This window comes from Monopterus albus, unplaced genomic scaffold, assembly GCF_001952655.1.
Source record: "Monopterus albus unplaced genomic scaffold, M_albus_1.0 scaffold350.1, whole genome shotgun sequence".
Classification (NCBI taxonomy): Eukaryota; Metazoa; Chordata; class Actinopteri; order Synbranchiformes; family Synbranchidae; genus Monopterus; species Monopterus albus.
Genome location: NW_018128230.1, coordinates 97,102 through 114,666, shown reverse-complemented (window position 1 = coordinate 114,666; position 17,565 = coordinate 97,102). Strand labels below are relative to the sequence as shown.

The window sequence follows — 17,565 nt, the reverse complement described above, 5'->3', positions numbered from 1 at the left end:
TTTCTATAGTACTGTGCTGTTATTCATCATCAGACAAAGGAGAAAAATATACTGACTGAATAAGACCCTTATAATGATACTAGTGTCACTGCTTCATCTCATGTTATATTCAGTACTTCATTCATGATTCTGTCAGTGAACAACTTGGCCTCTTTCACATGAATGTGCTCTTAGCCTGGCAGATATTGGTTGTCCAGGATGGCCAACGTTAGACTCAGTGAAGCCAGATAACCCCAGGTAGTCCAACTAAGTTGAATTCGCTTCATGGTACAGACCTCAGATCAGCAGATGCTTCTAAACTTTACACGGCATCATCTCTTGGTACATTGCGATGTCCCGGATCACTTGTTTCCCTGTTATTCAATCCAAAACTTGTACATCGGTGTGTGAATGGGTGATTGATGTATTATCTCCTGTAAAGCGCTTTGGCCAGTGCACCAGACTATGGAAAAATGTGCTATATAAATACAGTCCATTTACATTTAACTGGCTGGTTTTCCTTTCATCAGTGGACTGAGCACCAGCAGGTCAGAGGTCACAGGAGAAGCAGCTGCAGCTTGATCACAGCTGACGAACCAGTTCAGAGAAAACAAGAAGCCAAACATGTTTGTTTTTTTTATTTCCTACATTGAACAATTTGTTTACTCTCAGACCTGAATCACCACAAACATGTTAATGATCCATTATACATCAGAAAAACAGTCCCAGTTCCCAGGGTCACAGTTTGTTTGGTCCTCAGTGAGCAGATAGTCTAACCTGCAGGCCACAGGACAGGGTTTAGTTTCGTCAGCAGCTTCAGTTTGTGTCAGATCCCCAACCAGCGAACATGGGAAGTACACAACTTGAGACTAATCAGCTGACAGCCAGTAGTCAATAATCAGTGTCTGCAGGTAAACATAGTGACAGTCATTAAGGTTGGTCCTTTGTCATCTGGGGCCCCTCGCACCCTAGTTTGGAGATAAAGAGTTTTAAAATGTGTGACCTGCCTAGTGAGATCTAGGCAGTCCCCGACCCTCAGTCCCCGGTCAGATCGGCATGGTTTTCCCGGTCAGCGTCCTTTTGACGGGAGACCCCGCCATGCCCCCCATGAAGCGGATCCCAGCGCTGCCCCCGGGCAGCAGCGACACCACGTACCCGACGATGACGGCGACCTGCAGGGCGGCTCCCAGTGCGGTCAGCACGGTGCTGTGGAGGCTCAGCGCCGCGTACAGAGTCCCGCCGAGGGCGCACAGGTACACCGCGGCCCCAGGGGAGGTAGGCAGGCCCACGATCAGTCTGCTGGGGCCACGTAGCATTGCCGCTGCCGCGATGGCGAACAAGGACCCGAGCGACCAGAGCAGCGCGAACTTGCGGGCGTAGAGCAGTAGCAGCGGCGCGTACAACGCCGAGAGCCCAAAGCACAGCGCGGAAAACGACACACACACGCTGAATGCCAACAGCCGCTGCCCCCGGCTCCAACCAAGGATCAGGCTCGGCCGACCACGGCCAGGAAAATCCACTGTTTCCGCTTGAGCCCTGGCTGGACGGACTGCCGCCGCGGCTCCTGGACCATGGGCTGGACCACCGGCCAAACCAGCTTCCGGGTACCGGCTCCGGGTCGTCCAGGTTCACCGTAGTGCTGGAGCTGGACTGGGAGATGGTTTTGGCGCCGCCACCTTTGGACTGGGCCAAATATTCCTGAAGCTGTCGATTCAGTTCTGCCATGACGGAAGAAGCTAACTGCTAACAGTTAGCAAGACTTCTTCTCTGATTCTCCTGCTGCTGCACTTCCGGTAGCTTTGCAGAAGGATTTGCTGGTCCACCACATTAACAAAACGTTTTTATTAAGATTTATCGCTATTAACAAAAACGGTTTCAGTATTGTATAGCTGTTATTCCGATGTCACAAACAGGGAAAAGTGAGACGTGACAAGAAGATAGAAGCTGTAAAATTGAACAACACAAACAAAATCAAGAAAATAAGAGGAATGAGCGGAGCAGTACAGCATGGCCAGTAAGGCGGGGCTCGACAGGTGCGATGTCTCAGTCGGCGGTTGTGGTGTTTGCCGTCATCACTTTTTCTGGTCTTATTTTTGGTCAAAGTCACATGGCTGCTGTGCGAGTTTTCAGCTGTCGGACTAAAATTAACCCTTAGGGCGACTGGCTGGATGACTGACACACAGGGCCATCTACGGTATCATCGGTGTGTGTTTCATCCACAGCTGAGACAGGAAGAAACAAGCGGTGCTGCAGCGGAGGAAACGAGCCACGGCAGGTAACACACATTAAACACCCACAACATATTTGAACACACACTTGAGGAGGAGAGCCGCTGCTGCTCTCTTAACGCCTGTTATCGGTGTGTGAAACATCATCACATTGTTCACCTCCGGAGCTCTACGTTTCTGATGAGCAGCCACAGGCCACATCAACCTGCCAAGTGTGTGATTGTTTGTTGTTGTGTTTGTTGTGTCTTGTTGCTTTTCTGTTCTTCTCCCTCTCCTCTGTCCACTCACCCCAACCGGTCGAGGCAGAAGGCCGCCCACCAAGGTCCAGGGTCTGTCTGAAGCTTCTCCCGTTAAAGGGTGTTTTACCTCGCCGCTGTTGCCAAATGCTGCTCAGGAGGATTTGTTGGGCTTTTATGCAAAGTGCCCTGAGAGCGTTGTTGTTGTGAATTGGCGCGTACAAACAAATTGAATTGTAACAAAAATGAAAAATGGAGACCTCATCTGCAATTTAAATTTCCTAGACTTGTTCTCATAATTACAGGATGTTTTTATTAAGCACTAGAGAGGTATTATTAGTTTTCATGTCCACCATTCAACAATAGAACTTTGTACAGCTGTGGTGGAGGAAGTACTCGGGGCCTGTAACCTGGTAAAAGTACCAGTACAATAATGTAAACATACAAGATTACACGATAAAGTTTAGCAGTATTCTCAACTCTGTTTTGTTAAAGTGTCACACAGTTATAGTATCACAAAAGTACTGGTAGTACTGTGACTGATCAGGTTATTGATCAGGAGTGATCAAAGCTTCAGCAGAAATTGGAGTTGGAGCTTCTGGAGCTGACGTTAATGTCATTCACAGTTAGTTTAGTACAGTGGTTTCCAACCTAAGGGTCGGGGCCCTCCAGAGGGCCACCAGATAAATCTGAGGGACTGTCACAAGATTCATGGAGAGGACAAAAGAAGAAAGACAGTTCTGATTCATTGTTTTCAGTTTGTGCATTTGAGTTTTGCCTCTAATATTTGTGCTAAGATAAACATGTGGCTCCAACTCTGGACACAGAGATGAAGCTAAAATCTATATGAAACATCTGAATGTGGAGAAGAGGGAGAACAAGGTCTTTGGCAGCTAAATGAATGTGCAACTGTCTGAGAATTGATGGTTTTAGCGGCTTTCTTATTTTTCTCTAATGTAAAGTAAAAACTGTGAACTGTTGTTTGTACATAGTAAATAAAATGAAAATCTCACTTTGGATTCTGGTACAAACGGCAATGTTCTTTAACTGATGTTTAATCGGTCATTCAGGAAACTAACTGGCAGATCAGTCACTCATGAAAACGACTCTTTCAGCTTCGAGTGCTGAGCTGCTCAGTCCTCACTAGTATATTTAACACCTCGTGTTCCCTGACAGGTCACCATGATGCTCTCTCAGATCACCCCCACCCTGTTCCTCAGCGGAGCTGATGCCCCCCTCAACGCAGCGCTGGTGTCACAGAAAGGCATCACCCTCATCGTCAACGCCACGCTTAGCCATGCCAGCCCCACCTACCCGGGGGTGGAGTGTGTTCGGGTTCCTGTCTCCGACCTGCCCAGTGCCCGCCTTGGGGACCACTTCGACCGGGTGGCTGAGCGTATCCATGGCAACCGAGCGGGCGGCACACTGGTGCACTGTGCCGCCGGGATGAGCCGCTCGCCGGCGCTGGTGATGGCGTACCTGATGCGGTACAGAGGAGTGACTCTCCGCCAGGCACACCATTGGGTGCAGGAGAGCCGGCCCTACGTCAGGCTGAACATTGGCTTCTGGGACCAGCTGCTGCAGTATGAGAGGAGGCTGTACGGCAAAAACACCGTCAGAGTGGCACCAGTCGAGGAGACGCCACCTCCACCACCACCACCACCAAGGAGACACAGGTTGACGAGGTTGGTGCCGTCACTGCAGCAGCATGTGAGCCATTTAACACTGATACCCAGATCGCCTGTGATGTCACGATCTCAAGGGACAGTGATGTCACGATCTCAAGGGACAGCCTATGATGTCACGATCTCAAGGGACAGCTCGATCGCCTATGATGTCACGATCTCGGATGATGATAGCGGAAAATGAGCTGAGAAGAGGAACCAGATCCAGCAACATCAAGTTCTGAGCACCGCTGTACATAAACATTCGACGACAGATCTGAAAAGAGGAACACAGCGTGATGTAATGTGTAAAGTTAGTTTTGAAATGTGGAGCTTCTTCTGTTCTGATTTTCCTGAAGGCCTGAGTCGGGCTCAGACACAGGAGCTGGTGTGTCACCTGCAGCGTGCAGTGTTTCTCTGCTGGCTTCAGGTGACGCACCTCCTGTCTCCCCGCTGCCTCACTGACCTCTACAGCAGCTCTGACTTTGTAGTCTTGAATCCAGCTGATGTAGAAAACCTCTCCCTTGTTCAGTATTTCCTGGAAGACTTTGACGGTTTTGACAAACGTTTCATCTGTGCACAGCTGACCAATCACTGAGGGAGGTGGCTCTGATGTCACAGACTCAAAGTTAATCTGACATCAGAGCGTTGTGAGGGCGGGGCAGACCACCTACCAATCACAGCTGGTTATTTTTCTTCCTCTGGTGTTTTCTGTCAGTTTACTGCCACCTGGTGGATTGAACATGTCTATCTTGATGTTAGTTTTCCTTTTCCTTATTGTTTTTATGTTATTCCACACACATCCTCATGGTGAATCCAGAACAATGAAAATGGCATCTCTCTCAGGTCTTGTACTTTAGGCAGATAACCCACCAATAAACAAAATGGTAAGTGAGCATTTGTGTTTCCTTGGTATCTAATAGTCTTTATTTTACTGATTGTTAATGTTTGAATCTGTCATAAGAGACACTTTTCGAACCTGGGACCATGAAGAGAAAGAGAAGAGGCAATTAAAAAGCCCTCTCAAGTTTCTACAATATGAAAAGAATGTTATTGATTGAGAATTTTAAAACAAAAGAAGGCAAGAACCCTCTTATTTATGATGCAAATTGAAGAGACCATGAAGGCAGCGTGCGCAACAATCCAACCGCTGGGTTGCTTCGGCAAGTCGGTTACCATGGTTACCGTTAGCTGACGGTTCCTTCCCCGGGAAGGAATCTGGCAGAGAGGGCGTAGAAGAGGAGCGGGATGGAGGGTGAGGACCAGCGGCTTGGTCCAGTCCAGGGTTTCACTATGACCAATTTCAGATTGGATGAGGACAGATGGGGCTGATTTATTATTAAGTAATGGGCATTTTAAATATTGTGATAAATATCGTATCATGGACTTTTTATTGTGGCACATCCGTACAGTGAGTTTTTATTATGGTTACATCCCTAATGTTAACTATTCTATTTTAGATATTTATCTTCCAGCCGATATTAAAACACTGCGGTGTAGTGAAGATCTGCTGAGAAACATTCACATGTTTAGTTTTAGTTCAGTGTTACTTTGGCTGCTTCAACACAGCTCACCATAGCAAGCAGCTGCACAGACGCACCTGAAACACGTCACATCTCAGTGATCTGACAGGTTATTCAGATTAACTGTGTGTGTGTGTTGCCAGTTGGAGGCAGTGCTGAGGAAGCTCAGGTATGTGAGTAGGGAGAGAACTGTCTCAAATTTAATTTATTTAAAACCTCTTTAGCCCTGATCTTATACAAGTGAGCTGGAGCTGTCAGAACTACAGAGGAACACCTGGGGCTTTGAGGGTGACACGCAACACATGTCTAACAGCTACCAGTACAACAAATAGTCATTATGGTACCATGGTTCTGAAAGCACTCAAATGATCAGTGCTTCCACAGTTTTACACAGTGGGGTAAAAACTGACAGATGCAACTGCTGAAATCATGAAAACAATAAAAAAAAAACTGAATTCCAGAGTGGAACAAATGAAATTCATTCCCTAGATTAAAGTAGAAAAACAAAAAGCTGGACAGAGCTTCATCTGTTGCAACAGTCAGGTGACTCGCTGCTGGAGGGCGGAGCTACAAAGCAGAGCCACAGACGCTTCAGAGAGGAGAGACCAGTGCTGCTCAGGTTAACACAGGTAACAGCTGATTCTTCTTTAACAGGTGCTGATGTGACCCTGCTGTTGTCTCAGGCGAACAGGAGAGTATACAGAGCAGCAGACTCCTCTGAGTCCGGGATCAGGTATCTGGACCACATCGATAAAGTCCAGGATGGACTGTTCCAGCTGCTGCTCAGGTTGCTGCACTTCCTGACTGACAACATGGACCAACAGGTACACACACACACACACCTCCTGGGAACATCTGGAAACATCTGCATCAGACAGAGCAGTTAAACCAGTTTGTCTCACATGGAATAGTTTTATTGTCTGTGGCAGGTCACTGACACTTTACGTTAAGACGTCTGTGCTTCACGACCAGTTCACGTTATCAGTTTTAACTTGTGGGTGAAAAATGTTCATCATCATAGTTCTTCTTTTCAAAGGTTACTGTTTAGTCTTGTTTTTGTTGTGGAAACAGGTGAGCAAATATTCTGAACACAGGCAGAAACACTGATGCACTGTGTGTGCACTGTCGTCACCGTGTTTGGAAAATGTCAGACTACACACTACAGCTTCAGTATCTTACACTATTTACAGTAGAGGTCCCACACAGCTAATCCAGGATTTGATTTTAGTTAGTCCCACACTCACCTGACCTGGGGGCCCCCTGAGCACCTGAGGCGGACAACACATAAGACACATGTTGCTGTTGTGCTGAATGTTTAATTCTGTGTGTGTGTGTGCAGAAATGTGGTGCTGCATTGGGGGTCGTCTCTTTGCAGCTGCAAGAAACAGAAAGCGTGTTGTGCTGTCAGTGGGTGGCGGCCTCTCTGACCCGCTGAAAACCGTCATCACTCATGTTTACACCGCTACCAGTCTGCCACCCAGGATCTCTGTGGGTCACCATGGCAACTACCAGGTGACTCTGACATCCCACATCACACACACTCTCTGAGACATAACCAAACTAAACCCGTCTTCCTGCGTGTCAGGTGACCCTGCAGCAGAGTCTGGAGCTCTCTGCAATGGAACAGGAAGTGATGTGTCATTTGCTGCAGGTGAGAGAGGAGGTGGAGCATTTCAGAGCAGGGTTGGACAGGTATGCTCACTTGTGGAGGAATAACAGATGATAGGTAATGCAGGAGCTCCTGACCTACAGCAGACAGCTGGGACCTGAGGAGCTGGAGGGGCCCCGCCCACCCCGAAGGACTTCGAGAGATGAGACACCTGGTAAGGTGTTTTACTCCAGGTGAAACAGTCTGTCTGAAATCTGTGTTATAACCACATGAAGTATTTCTCAGTTATGACTGTATGTCCCCACTGCTGCTCACTGTCCATCAGGCTTGTCAGGTCACTCTGACCTCACCAGAAGGCTGCAGGTTTACAGTGACCCTGCTGTGTTTGTCTCAGGTCGAGTCACTCCACAGGCTGAGCAGTGAGGTGACTCACCTGGATGAGGTCATCGTTCTGCACGGCTGGCTGCAGGTCGACCTGCGACTCTTCAGAGACTCTCTGCTGTCACTCATCCATGACAGGAATAGCATGTACACAGACTACCTGCTCAGACGCAGGTAAACTCAGCTAATCCAGGATTTGATTTTAGTTAGAAAAACCTCTGACACTGACATTCAGTAGGTTTACTGAATCCAGCACACAGCTAATTCCACTTCTGCATTCCGCAGCCCGTCACGTAACTGTGTGTGTGTTCAGTCTGCTGCAGATGACTGAACAAGAATAACAATGGCCCAGTTTCCTCCAAAACCGCTGGGTTACGATATGTTCCTTCGAGTTTGGCCTGATCAGAAGCTTCTCCATAAACATCCACCACATGTGAAACATCCTGGTCTCTGTACTGACCCCGTTGCCACTCTCCTCCATGTTTATTGTTACGGTTTGTGAGGGGCCAACGGCAAAAGATGTACCACACACCAAAGTCTCATCTGGATCTAAGTCACATTCTGCATCTGCTGACCCAGAACGCTAGAGCATGGATCGGGCCGTATATTTCTGTCCAAACCTGACCTGTGCCCAAGAGTGTGGCATCCGAGCCCGACCAAGACCCGAACCCGGTCTGAGCCCTGGGTAACCACACTCTAAACTAGTTACTGTGAGACAACACAATGTTACAGACCAAGACCAGATTCTGACTGAAAGCCTGCTGACTCAGCAGGTGTCAACGTAACTTAAAAAGTTAGTATTTCCTGAAGGAAACCACCATTAGTGAAATATTGTTTTTCTTGAATAAGTAAGTATGATTCCAATTGCCAGAGGCAGGTTTTCATGGCCAAGGAATCATATTGTGAGGTTCACACCATCATGGGAATATTGTTTTTAGGCAGAATGGCACTATGGGAAACTGAGCTGCCTTTGGCAGAGGTGTGCACTCTGAGTGCTGTCTAGGTTTTTAAATTGGTTAATCATTCCACCAGTTTTGTGCCACTTCTCTGAGTGCAAGCGTGGGTGGTGGGACGCCCCTCCTATATACAGCTCCTAGGCTGAAAGAGAGAAGTCACTGCAGAAACAGGTCCCAGTACTTGGAGACCCAGCAATCCTCCCATGACTACTGCTTACTGGTACTTTTATTTCTACCAGACTGGTCTGGAAAAATAGTGGATTACAAAACATTGTCTGTTTCCAAAGACACAAAAAACAAGAAGATAAAGAACTTATTTAATAGAACTTTCTTCAAAAGCTGTAATTTAAACAAATGACCTTCCCCTGTTCACACAGACATACAGGTGGACACAGACAGGTAGAGAGTAAAGAGGCACGATGATGAGAAACCTACAGAAACATGATCTTAAAAAAAAAAAAAAAATTAAGTCCTTGTTTACGCTCAGCTTCTCCATGGCAACAGAAACAAAAACATTAATTTTGTCAGCATCTGCTTCTGCACACAGGTTTGAGTCCCGGCGCCGGCGGAAATAACCACAGCAACCAATCAGAGAGCAGCTAACGGCGGTAGACTCCAAAGGCCACCAGGCTGAGGAAGATGGTGAATCCAACCAGTGAGGCGGTGGCTGGGGCGGTGAAGAACTGCCGGTACTGAATCTGACAATACCACAGCACCGACAGCATGAGGACCAGCAGGGGGACCATGAGGCTGCCCACATTCAAAGCTACCTGTACCTGGTCTGCGGGCCGGGGCCCCCCAGTAGCCCCCTGCCCGGCATGCTGAGAGATGTGACAGTGCAGGACGCAGTTATGGGCCAGGTTCAGAGAGGCCAGAGTCTGAGCATCATCCTGCAGCAGTTGACCCTGATAGATCAACCGGACCTGCTGCTCCTGACCCGCAAAGTAGGTCCTGAAAAGTCAGAGATCACAGGTCAGAACCATTAACACTGAGCAGGTCTGGCTTGCTGCACTTTACTGTCTCTATAAAGTCTGTGTGGAGTGTTGTACATTCTGTGAATGGACCAGGATGTGAAGCTTCTCAGAACAGGAAGTGAGCCCTACGACCCCATAGTCAAGGTTAAATATACTATTGAGTCCCATAGTCAGGACTAGGACTAACAAATGTCAAACTTTAATTTTAGGACCTGAGGACAGAGGAGGGGTGTTGTAGAACAGCGTGGTGACAAAACCCGATCTGAGGTTGAGACTCCTAGTTGGACACAATGTCCTCATGCACTAAAACGCAGCTGTGACAGTTTTACACCAACAGCGTTGTTCCCTCCATCTAAATGTTGAATCTGTTCTTCAAACTTGGACTGATCTCCTCTGAGACACTTAATATGGACCTAATGTTACTTCACTCTAATGGCGTATTGACATTAGAGCAGAAAAATGTTTGCACGGGCCTTGCCATTGTTGTGTATGCGGTGCGCCACACAGAGTCTTCGGGGTGCGGAGCGCCGACAGTTCAGATTTGTTGAACTGTGACCTAGGTTGCACTGATCTTTGTTTGTGAAGCCAGTCATTGTTCTGTTTCGCCCCATCTGGGCCTATATTAATATAATCTTGCGTTACAGCATGCAACCAACGCTTCTGAATTTCACAAACTGTACAATAACATACAGTATTGTCCTCAAGATCAGACAAAGATGGACAAGCTGTTTAGCTAGCAAAATACCAGCACACAAATGCTGCTACCAAGATTGCTAAGAAAGAAAACACTTTGAGCCTCTACAACAGGGTTAGGGTAACCACAACCCTAAACAGGTGTACCTAATAAAGTTGCTGGTGAGTGTACAGTGGGTATAGAAAGTATTCAGACCCCCTTAAATTTGTCACTCTTTGTTATATTGCAGCCATATGCTAAAATCATTTAAGTTCATTTTTTTCCTCATTAATGTACACACAGCACCCCATATTGACAGAAAAACACAGAATTTTTGACATTTTTGCAGATTTATTAAAAAAGAAAAACTGAAATATCACATGGTCATAAGTATTCAGACCCTTTGCTCAGTATTTAGTAGAAGCACCCTTTTGAGCTAATACAGCCATGAGTCTTTTTGGGAATGATGCAACAAGTTTTCACACCTGCATTTGGGGATCCTCTGCCATTCCTCCTTGCAGATCCTCTCCAGTGCTGTCAGGTTGGATGGTAAACGTTGGTGGACAGCCATTTTCAGGTCTCTCCAGAGATGCTCAATGGGGTTTAAGTCAGGGCTCTGGCTGGGCCATTCAAGAACAGTCACGGAGTTGTTGTGAAGCCACTCCTTCGTTATTTTAGCTGTGTGCTTAGGGTCATTGTCTTGTTGGAAGGTGAACCTTCAGCCCAGTCTGAGGTCCTGAGCACTCTGGAGAAGGTTTTCGTCCAGGATATCCCTGTACTTGGCCGCATTCATCCTTCCCTCCATTGCAACCAGTCGTCCTGTCCCTGCAGCACCCCCATAGCATGATGCTGCCACCACCATGCTTCACTGTTGGGACTGTATTGGACAGGTGATGAGCAGTGCCTAGATATGTCCACACATACCGCTTAGAATTAAAACCAAAAAGTTCTATCTTGGTCTCATCAGACCAGAGAATCTTATTTCTCACCATCTTGGAGTCCTTCAGGTGTTTTTTAGCAAACTCCATGCGGGCTTTCATGTGTCTTGCACTGAGGAGAGGCTTCCGTCGGGCCACTCTGCCATAAAGCCCCCGACTGGTGGAGGGCTGCAGTGAGGGTTGACTTTCTACAACTTTCTCCCATCTCCCGACTGCATCTCTGGAGCTCAGCCACAGTCATCAAGTGCAGCAGAATTTTTTTTTGTAACCTTGGCCAGATCTGTGCCTTGCCACAATTCTGTCTGAGCTCTTCAGGCAGTTCCTTTGACCTCATGATTCTCATTTGCTCTGACGTGCACTGTGAGCTGTAGGGTCTTATATAGATAGGTGTGTGGCTTTCCTAATCACGTCCAATCAGTATAATCAAACACAGCTGGACTCAAATGAAGGTGTAGAACCATCTCAGGGATGATCAGAAGAAATGGACAGCACCTAAGTTAAATATATGAGTGTCACAGCAAAGGGCCTGAATACTTATGACCATGTGATATTTCAGTTTTTCTTTTTTAATAAATCTGCAAAAATGTCAAAGATTCTGTGTTGTTCTGTCAATATGGGGTGCTGTGTGTACATTAATGAGGAAAAAAATGAACTTAAATGATTTTAGCATATGGCTGCAATATAACAAAGAGTGAAAAATTTAAGGGGGTCTGAATACTTTCCGTACCCACTGTATGTTGCTTCTAAATTACTGTGCAAGTTTAATAAAAGTCATTTGCTTATTACTAATTGTTCTGGACCTCTTGCCTTGAATAGAAATCAGATTCAGACCTTTGACTGTTAAGTCTGAGAATCCTTGGTCTAGAACATAGTGAATCTACTGTTCGCAACGTTAGCACTGTAGCTAAGAAAGTGCCCCCGAGATTTTATACTTGAGTTTCTGGGCTGTCCAGTACAGAACACGCAGTGCAAAACCCTCATTTTTCTGCTGTAATGTGAACAAGCCTTAAGGCTGTAGTGCTGTGATAGTACTATAGTACAGGTTACCGTTTGATGTATCCAATGGTGTCCTGTGGTTTGACCTGAGCTGTTCTCTCTGTGTCATTCAGAAACTTCAGTCTGACCACCATGTCCCTCTGAGATGACGAAGGCTCTCCTCCACTGCTCCTCTCCCCCTCTCCTGCAGCCTCCCCCCTGTCTCCACCCCCATCACCCTCCTCACCCTCCTTCTCCTGGGAGGAAGCAGCAGAACTGGAAGAGAGGTCACTCACAGAGCTGGAGGGTGATGATGATGAAGAGGAGGCATTAGTGTTGGTGGAGGAGGGGTGTGTGTCTTGGTGGGAGGGGCTGGTCCTCAGTAAAGGGGCAGGGCCAGCGGTGGAGGTGAACAGGTGCTCTGGGGGCTCAGGGGTACAGGTGGAGATCCAGGCGAGCAGCAGCACCATGAGCAGTAGCAGAAAGCCAAACAGCAGCGTCACCTCGTCTCCTACACCTTCAATCAGAGCCATCGCCCACGGCAACGCCCGCTGAGGTCCACACTGGTAACACACCTGCACACAGGGGGTGGGGCTTAGTGGCATCACTTGACACAAGGTTATTTAGCTTCAGCAATTATATTAAATTTTCACCACACTCCTTTTTCAGAGTTCAGGGATTAGATTAGGTGGGTCTAGTTAGTGCACGAGACAGCGCTGTGTGAGTAATTGAAAAAAATGAAGCAGAGGGTAGAGAGTGTGGGACAGCAGATAAAAGTGACTGAACACAGTCATCTGAAGTCTGGGATCAGTTTATATCGGAGACCAAAAAGAAGCTAAATCTGACACGTGTGGCGGTGGCACGAGAACACTGTGGTAACGTTAATGCGCCTGATGAAGGGGACTCAGGAGCAGCAGCAACAAATTTACACATGAAGAAAAATAAGAAACTAACAAACCAGTGATGTACACAGAATTTGTATTTTGGGTGGGCCATTACAAAAGTTGGGCTTTCTTTTCCCATAAAACCTGCATGTTGAAGCAGCAGGGCACAGCCTGAGACTGCACACAGCGGCGTAACCAAACCTGTCTAGCCTATGCAGCCTAACATTTATTTGCAATAGCAGGCAAGTTTTATGCTTCTCATGTTATTACAACATGGTGCTTGACAGAAGATCATCTGAAACTCAAAATCAGGGCTGTAAAACCACCTGCAGCTCATGCACTAACCATTGAATTAACCCATTTATTGCACAGTGGCAATTACGCAAACAGCCAAACATGTTACTAAAGACAGAAATGTCCCTTGTGCACGAGCACCATTGTTCCTGCAGTACCACAGCTATCTTACGAAAAACCACAAATGTACAAAACTGTTAACATAAATTAGCAGTAAAAGGAAATCCAAAGGGAAAAAGAAATCTCCCAGTCAGATACTGTTTGAATTAAAAGACCAGACAGACAGTCTTTTATTTCTGTTGTAATAACTATAGCCTAGTCTACAGTGCAACCTGGCTGAAACTCCAAAATCTAGATTTTGTGCATTGACAGTTTTACCACGGATAGGTACATACACGGTACGTGTAATTCAAGTATACTGTAGCAATTCCCTCAGTGTGTGCTATCGTGGGAGTTTTGAGCTGTAGTCTTCCCTTCTCCAAGGTGTTTCTGTGCGTTTTTTTCTTTGTAGACCAAGAATTTCAGAGCAAACATGAGTGTGAGCCTCTTGTGAGTTGTCAGATGGTAGGCCTACGCACTTCAGACTATGTTTACGTTGTAGACACATGGTCAGTCTCTTGACATGTTACTTAGGCTATACACTTTCCACAGTATTGTGATGAAACTGGGCTGGGTGGGCCAGGAAAAAATGGGGGTGTATCAGAGCTGCCGAAGCCCATTTTCAGCTACATGCCAGTAACAAGCTAATCCTACAAGTTTTCTAATAAAACTAATTTTATACGGGATTGTTGATGTGGGTGGTAGTGATGCAAGTGATGACAACCTGATAGATCGAAGGAATAATTGACAGGTTGTCATTAAAACGGTTGTTAGTTTCACTCCTAAACACAACAACACAACCTCATCATCACCTCCTGTGTTCAGATCCAAACCACTGTTGGTCCGTCGCTCAACACTGTCTGACTCTGTCTGTGGCTCTCAGCTATGAGCTCGTTAGTTCCTACTGAAAACACCTCATAAGTGCACAGACCTGAGCATGTTTAACTGCGACACACTCAGCAGGATGGAGAATTCTGCGAAATTTCAGATTAATTAGCTTTTAGTTTCCATAGGTTTCGCTGGGAGGTTCACTGTTTTTATATATTCTTCTCATTAAATCCCATTTATTTAATAATCAGGAATTATGGTTGTAGTCCCCTGGAAGGAACTGGCAAATACGATGCAATAAATTATTCCAGGCCATCTTTTTGGCTTTCTATCATACAGTCACACTCTGATCACTTTAAGTCTTAAATCTAACCTGGTAACCCTGCAGGCTCACTGAGCTGCACACAGCACAAGACGTGCACACAACCAGTCCTGACCCAGAGCCTGCTCCTCAGGACCAGCGGTGTGGGAGCATCACATGCACCTCGGATGCCTGGTCCTGCTCTCTCCTTGAGAAGTTACTCATTTAGATCGTCAGCATCTTAGACTGGAGGCACCGGTTAAAGCCAGGGACAAGGGTTCACTGTCAGGAGACCCCTCTGGACACCCACTCATTGTTTGCCCCGGTGGCTATTTGAACCACTCCTGACCTCGGCTGTGTTCTTTTCCCTCGGCCTAATGATCAAGTCTTCAGCCCCCCCAGCGACAGAATACACGGACTGACCTCTTTTCACTGTATTTAGATTGACTTCTCTCTGTTGGTACAGAGCTGACTGCCAAGCAGACTGTTAGCCCGGGTTATCAGATCCAGTAGCAGTCCGGACATTATCCACAGCTCCGCTTGAACCCCCTAATACTCTTAACTACCTGATTATTAATAAACTCAGATTCATGCTGTGCTAATCTGTCAGCTAACTGTTTCACGTTACTGCGTTTAAACTCGGGACAGGAAGTCAGCCATGCTACAGAATAACAGCCAGCACTGTCGGGTATAATTACTGTACAAACAGTTTTTGGGTCAATCTGTAGGAAGAGAAGATAAAATAAAAACTTACTGTTTAGCTGATAAACCTCATATCATAGAGCCTTAGCCTGCAAGCTAATCAGACTAGTCTATTTTCACTGCTGATCAACAATTCCTGCTTCTACTTCTTCTTCTTCGGCGGTTCTGGTTAAACTAATGCAGCAGTGACGTATATTGCGCCCTGCTGGCCAAACGTTGAGTTCGTCTTCTTCTTGTTCTTCTGCTGCTTGAGTTTTAATCGCGGGCTACAGACCAACGTGAAAGGTGCATGCCGCCACCTACTGTACCGGAATATGTACATGTTATGTTTTCTTTCAGTTAATTTCACTTTTATTTGCATAGCGTCAAATCGCGACAACAATAATCTCAGAGCACTTGACACAGTCAGGTCTAGACCTCACAGTATTATAGAGGAAAAACCCAACAAATACCCTCTGAGCAGCACTTGGTAACACCTTTATCAGAAGAAACCTCCAACAGACCCCAGCTCTTAGTGGATGGCCTTCTGCCTCGACCAGTTGGGGTGAGTGGATAGAGGAGAGACAAAAGAAGAAAAGCAACAAGACACAACAATCAAACACTGATCAGGTCGATGTGGCTGGTGACTGCTTGTCAGGGACGTAGAGCTCCAGGGCCAGGGCTACCTGCAGAAAGGTACAGGGAGAGAGAGAGGACACACTACGAGGGAGAGAGAGGACACACTACGAGGGAGGGAGAGAACACACTACGAGGGAGAGAGAGGATACACTATGGGAGACAGAGAAGGACACACTACGAGAGAGAGAGGACACAGTTAGTGACAGATAGTGGTTGCATATAGATAGATGGAGAGAGAGGAGAGGGGAAGAGCTCATCATGGACCCCCCAGCAGCCTCGGCCTATAGCAGCATAACTAAGGGAAGGCTCAAGGTCACCTGATCCAGCCCTAACTATAAGCTTTATCAAAAAGGAACGTCTTAAGTCTAGTCTTAAAGGTAGAGAGGGTGTCCGTCTCCCGAACTGAGACTGGGAGTTGGTTCCATAGGAGAGGAGCTTGATAGCTAAAGGCTCTGCCTCCCATTCTACTTCTGTGGACTCTAGGAACCACAAGTAAACCTGCACTCTGAGAGCGAAGTACTCTGTTAGGATGATAAGGCTCTACGAGGTCTTTAAGATACGACGGAGCCTTGTCATTAAGGGCTTTGTATGTTAGGAGAAGGATTTTAAACTCTATTCTGGATTTTACGAGGAGCCAGTGGAGAGAAGCTAATATGGGAGAGATATGATCTCTCTTGCTAGTTCCTGTCAGGACTCTGGCTGCAGCATTTTGGATTAACTGGAGGCTTTTTAGGGAACTATTGGGACATCCTGATAGTAAAGATTTACAATAGTCCAGCCTGGAAGTAACAAATGCATGGACCAGTTCTTCAATATCACTTTGAGACAGGATGCTCCTGGTTTTAATGATATTGTGCAGATGAAAGAAGGCAGTTCTAGAGACTTGGTTTATGTGTGATTTAAAGGACATATCTTGGTCAAGAATGAGTCCAAGGTTCCTCACAGTAGTGCTGGAGGCCAGAGCTATGAGGTACTCCTGCCATCGGATACAGACGGCTAGGATGCAAATTCATTCCTATTATTTCAAATATCATTGCGGTTTGGGCAGTTTAAAATCGACTCTTATCCCATTTATATGCACTACTTCTCTCATTTTAATGTTAATCGTCTAATGTATGTAATGTTGACCTCGGGGTTGGCTAAGTAATGTAACTGCGGTCAAATCAGCCGCCGTTCAGTTTTCCGTGGTCAAGCCAGCCGCGCTAGAATTTGAAGTGCGCCTATATACTCTATATACTTACATTTACGGTAAAGGTATTGAAATGGGCCAAAGCTCACGATTTTCAAAATAAAATACCTTAACTCCAATGCTGGCTTAATTATGAACTTTCAAGTTTAAAGGTATTGAAATGGGCCAAAGCTCACGATTTTCAAAATAAAAAGATGTGACTCCAATGCTGGATTAATTATGAACTTTCAAGTTTAATAAAAACACTTTTCTTAATATTTGCAGCATAAGGACATCATTCCTAGATTCTACATCACCCGCACTATTACCACACAAAGAATCAAGCATTTCTACTGTACCATTCTGGAGAAAACTCACATTAAAGATGTGACTGCAATGCTGGATTAATTATGAACTTTCAAGTTTAATATAAACACTTTTCTTAAAAGTGCTTTAGACAAGAGGAGGGTGGAGACGAGAACAGGAGTAAGCCAGCAGACAGACAATTGAAGTGTCACAATGTTTAAAAAAAAAA

At 46.2% G+C, this 17,565-nt stretch overlaps 3 protein-coding genes and 1 long non-coding RNA gene across 5 annotated transcripts; 2 read left to right on the top strand and 2 right to left on the bottom strand.

Annotated features, from left to right (window-relative positions):
• Positions 1–584: 584 nt before the first annotated feature.
• Positions 585–2,012, bottom strand: sft2d3 (SFT2 domain containing 3). The gene is given in 2 exon segments (XM_020625233.1): positions 585–1,461; positions 1,463–2,012. Coding segments are annotated over 2 exon segments (678 nt in total). The 5' UTR covers positions 1,705–2,012; the 3' UTR covers positions 585–1,025.
• Positions 2,013–2,018: 6 nt separating this feature from the next.
• Positions 2,019–4,312, top strand: LOC109974823 (dual specificity protein phosphatase 18). The gene is made up of 2 exons (XM_020625229.1): positions 2,019–2,250; positions 3,620–4,312. Exon 2 carries the CDS (start codon positions 3,626–3,628, stop codon positions 4,310–4,312), a length of 687 nt encoding a protein of 228 aa, XP_020480885.1. The 5' UTR covers positions 2,019–2,250; positions 3,620–3,625.
• A 1,977-nt stretch (positions 4,313–6,289) lies between these two features.
• Positions 6,290–7,787, top strand: LOC109974847 (uncharacterized). 2 transcript variants are annotated; one of them, XR_002277033.1, is made up of 4 exons: positions 6,290–6,454; positions 6,970–7,142; positions 7,216–7,453; positions 7,634–7,787. It is a non-coding gene; the product is annotated as an uncharacterized LOC109974847 (long non-coding RNA). The 2 variants fall into 2 exon arrangements; XR_002277032.1 differs by having other exon boundaries at positions 6,970–7,453.
• Positions 7,788–9,147: 1,360 nt separating this feature from the next.
• On the bottom strand, positions 9,148–15,428 carry tmub1 (transmembrane and ubiquitin-like domain containing 1). The gene is made up of 3 exons (XM_020625243.1): positions 15,297–15,428; positions 12,209–12,711; positions 9,148–9,527 (listed from the first exon to the last, which is right to left on the bottom strand). The coding sequence occupies exons 2-3, from the start codon at positions 12,667–12,669 to the stop codon at positions 9,176–9,178; spliced, it is 813 nt and encodes a 270-aa protein (XP_020480899.1). The 5' UTR covers positions 12,670–12,711; positions 15,297–15,428; the 3' UTR covers positions 9,148–9,175.
• Between the last annotated feature and the right edge of the window lie 2,137 nt (positions 15,429–17,565).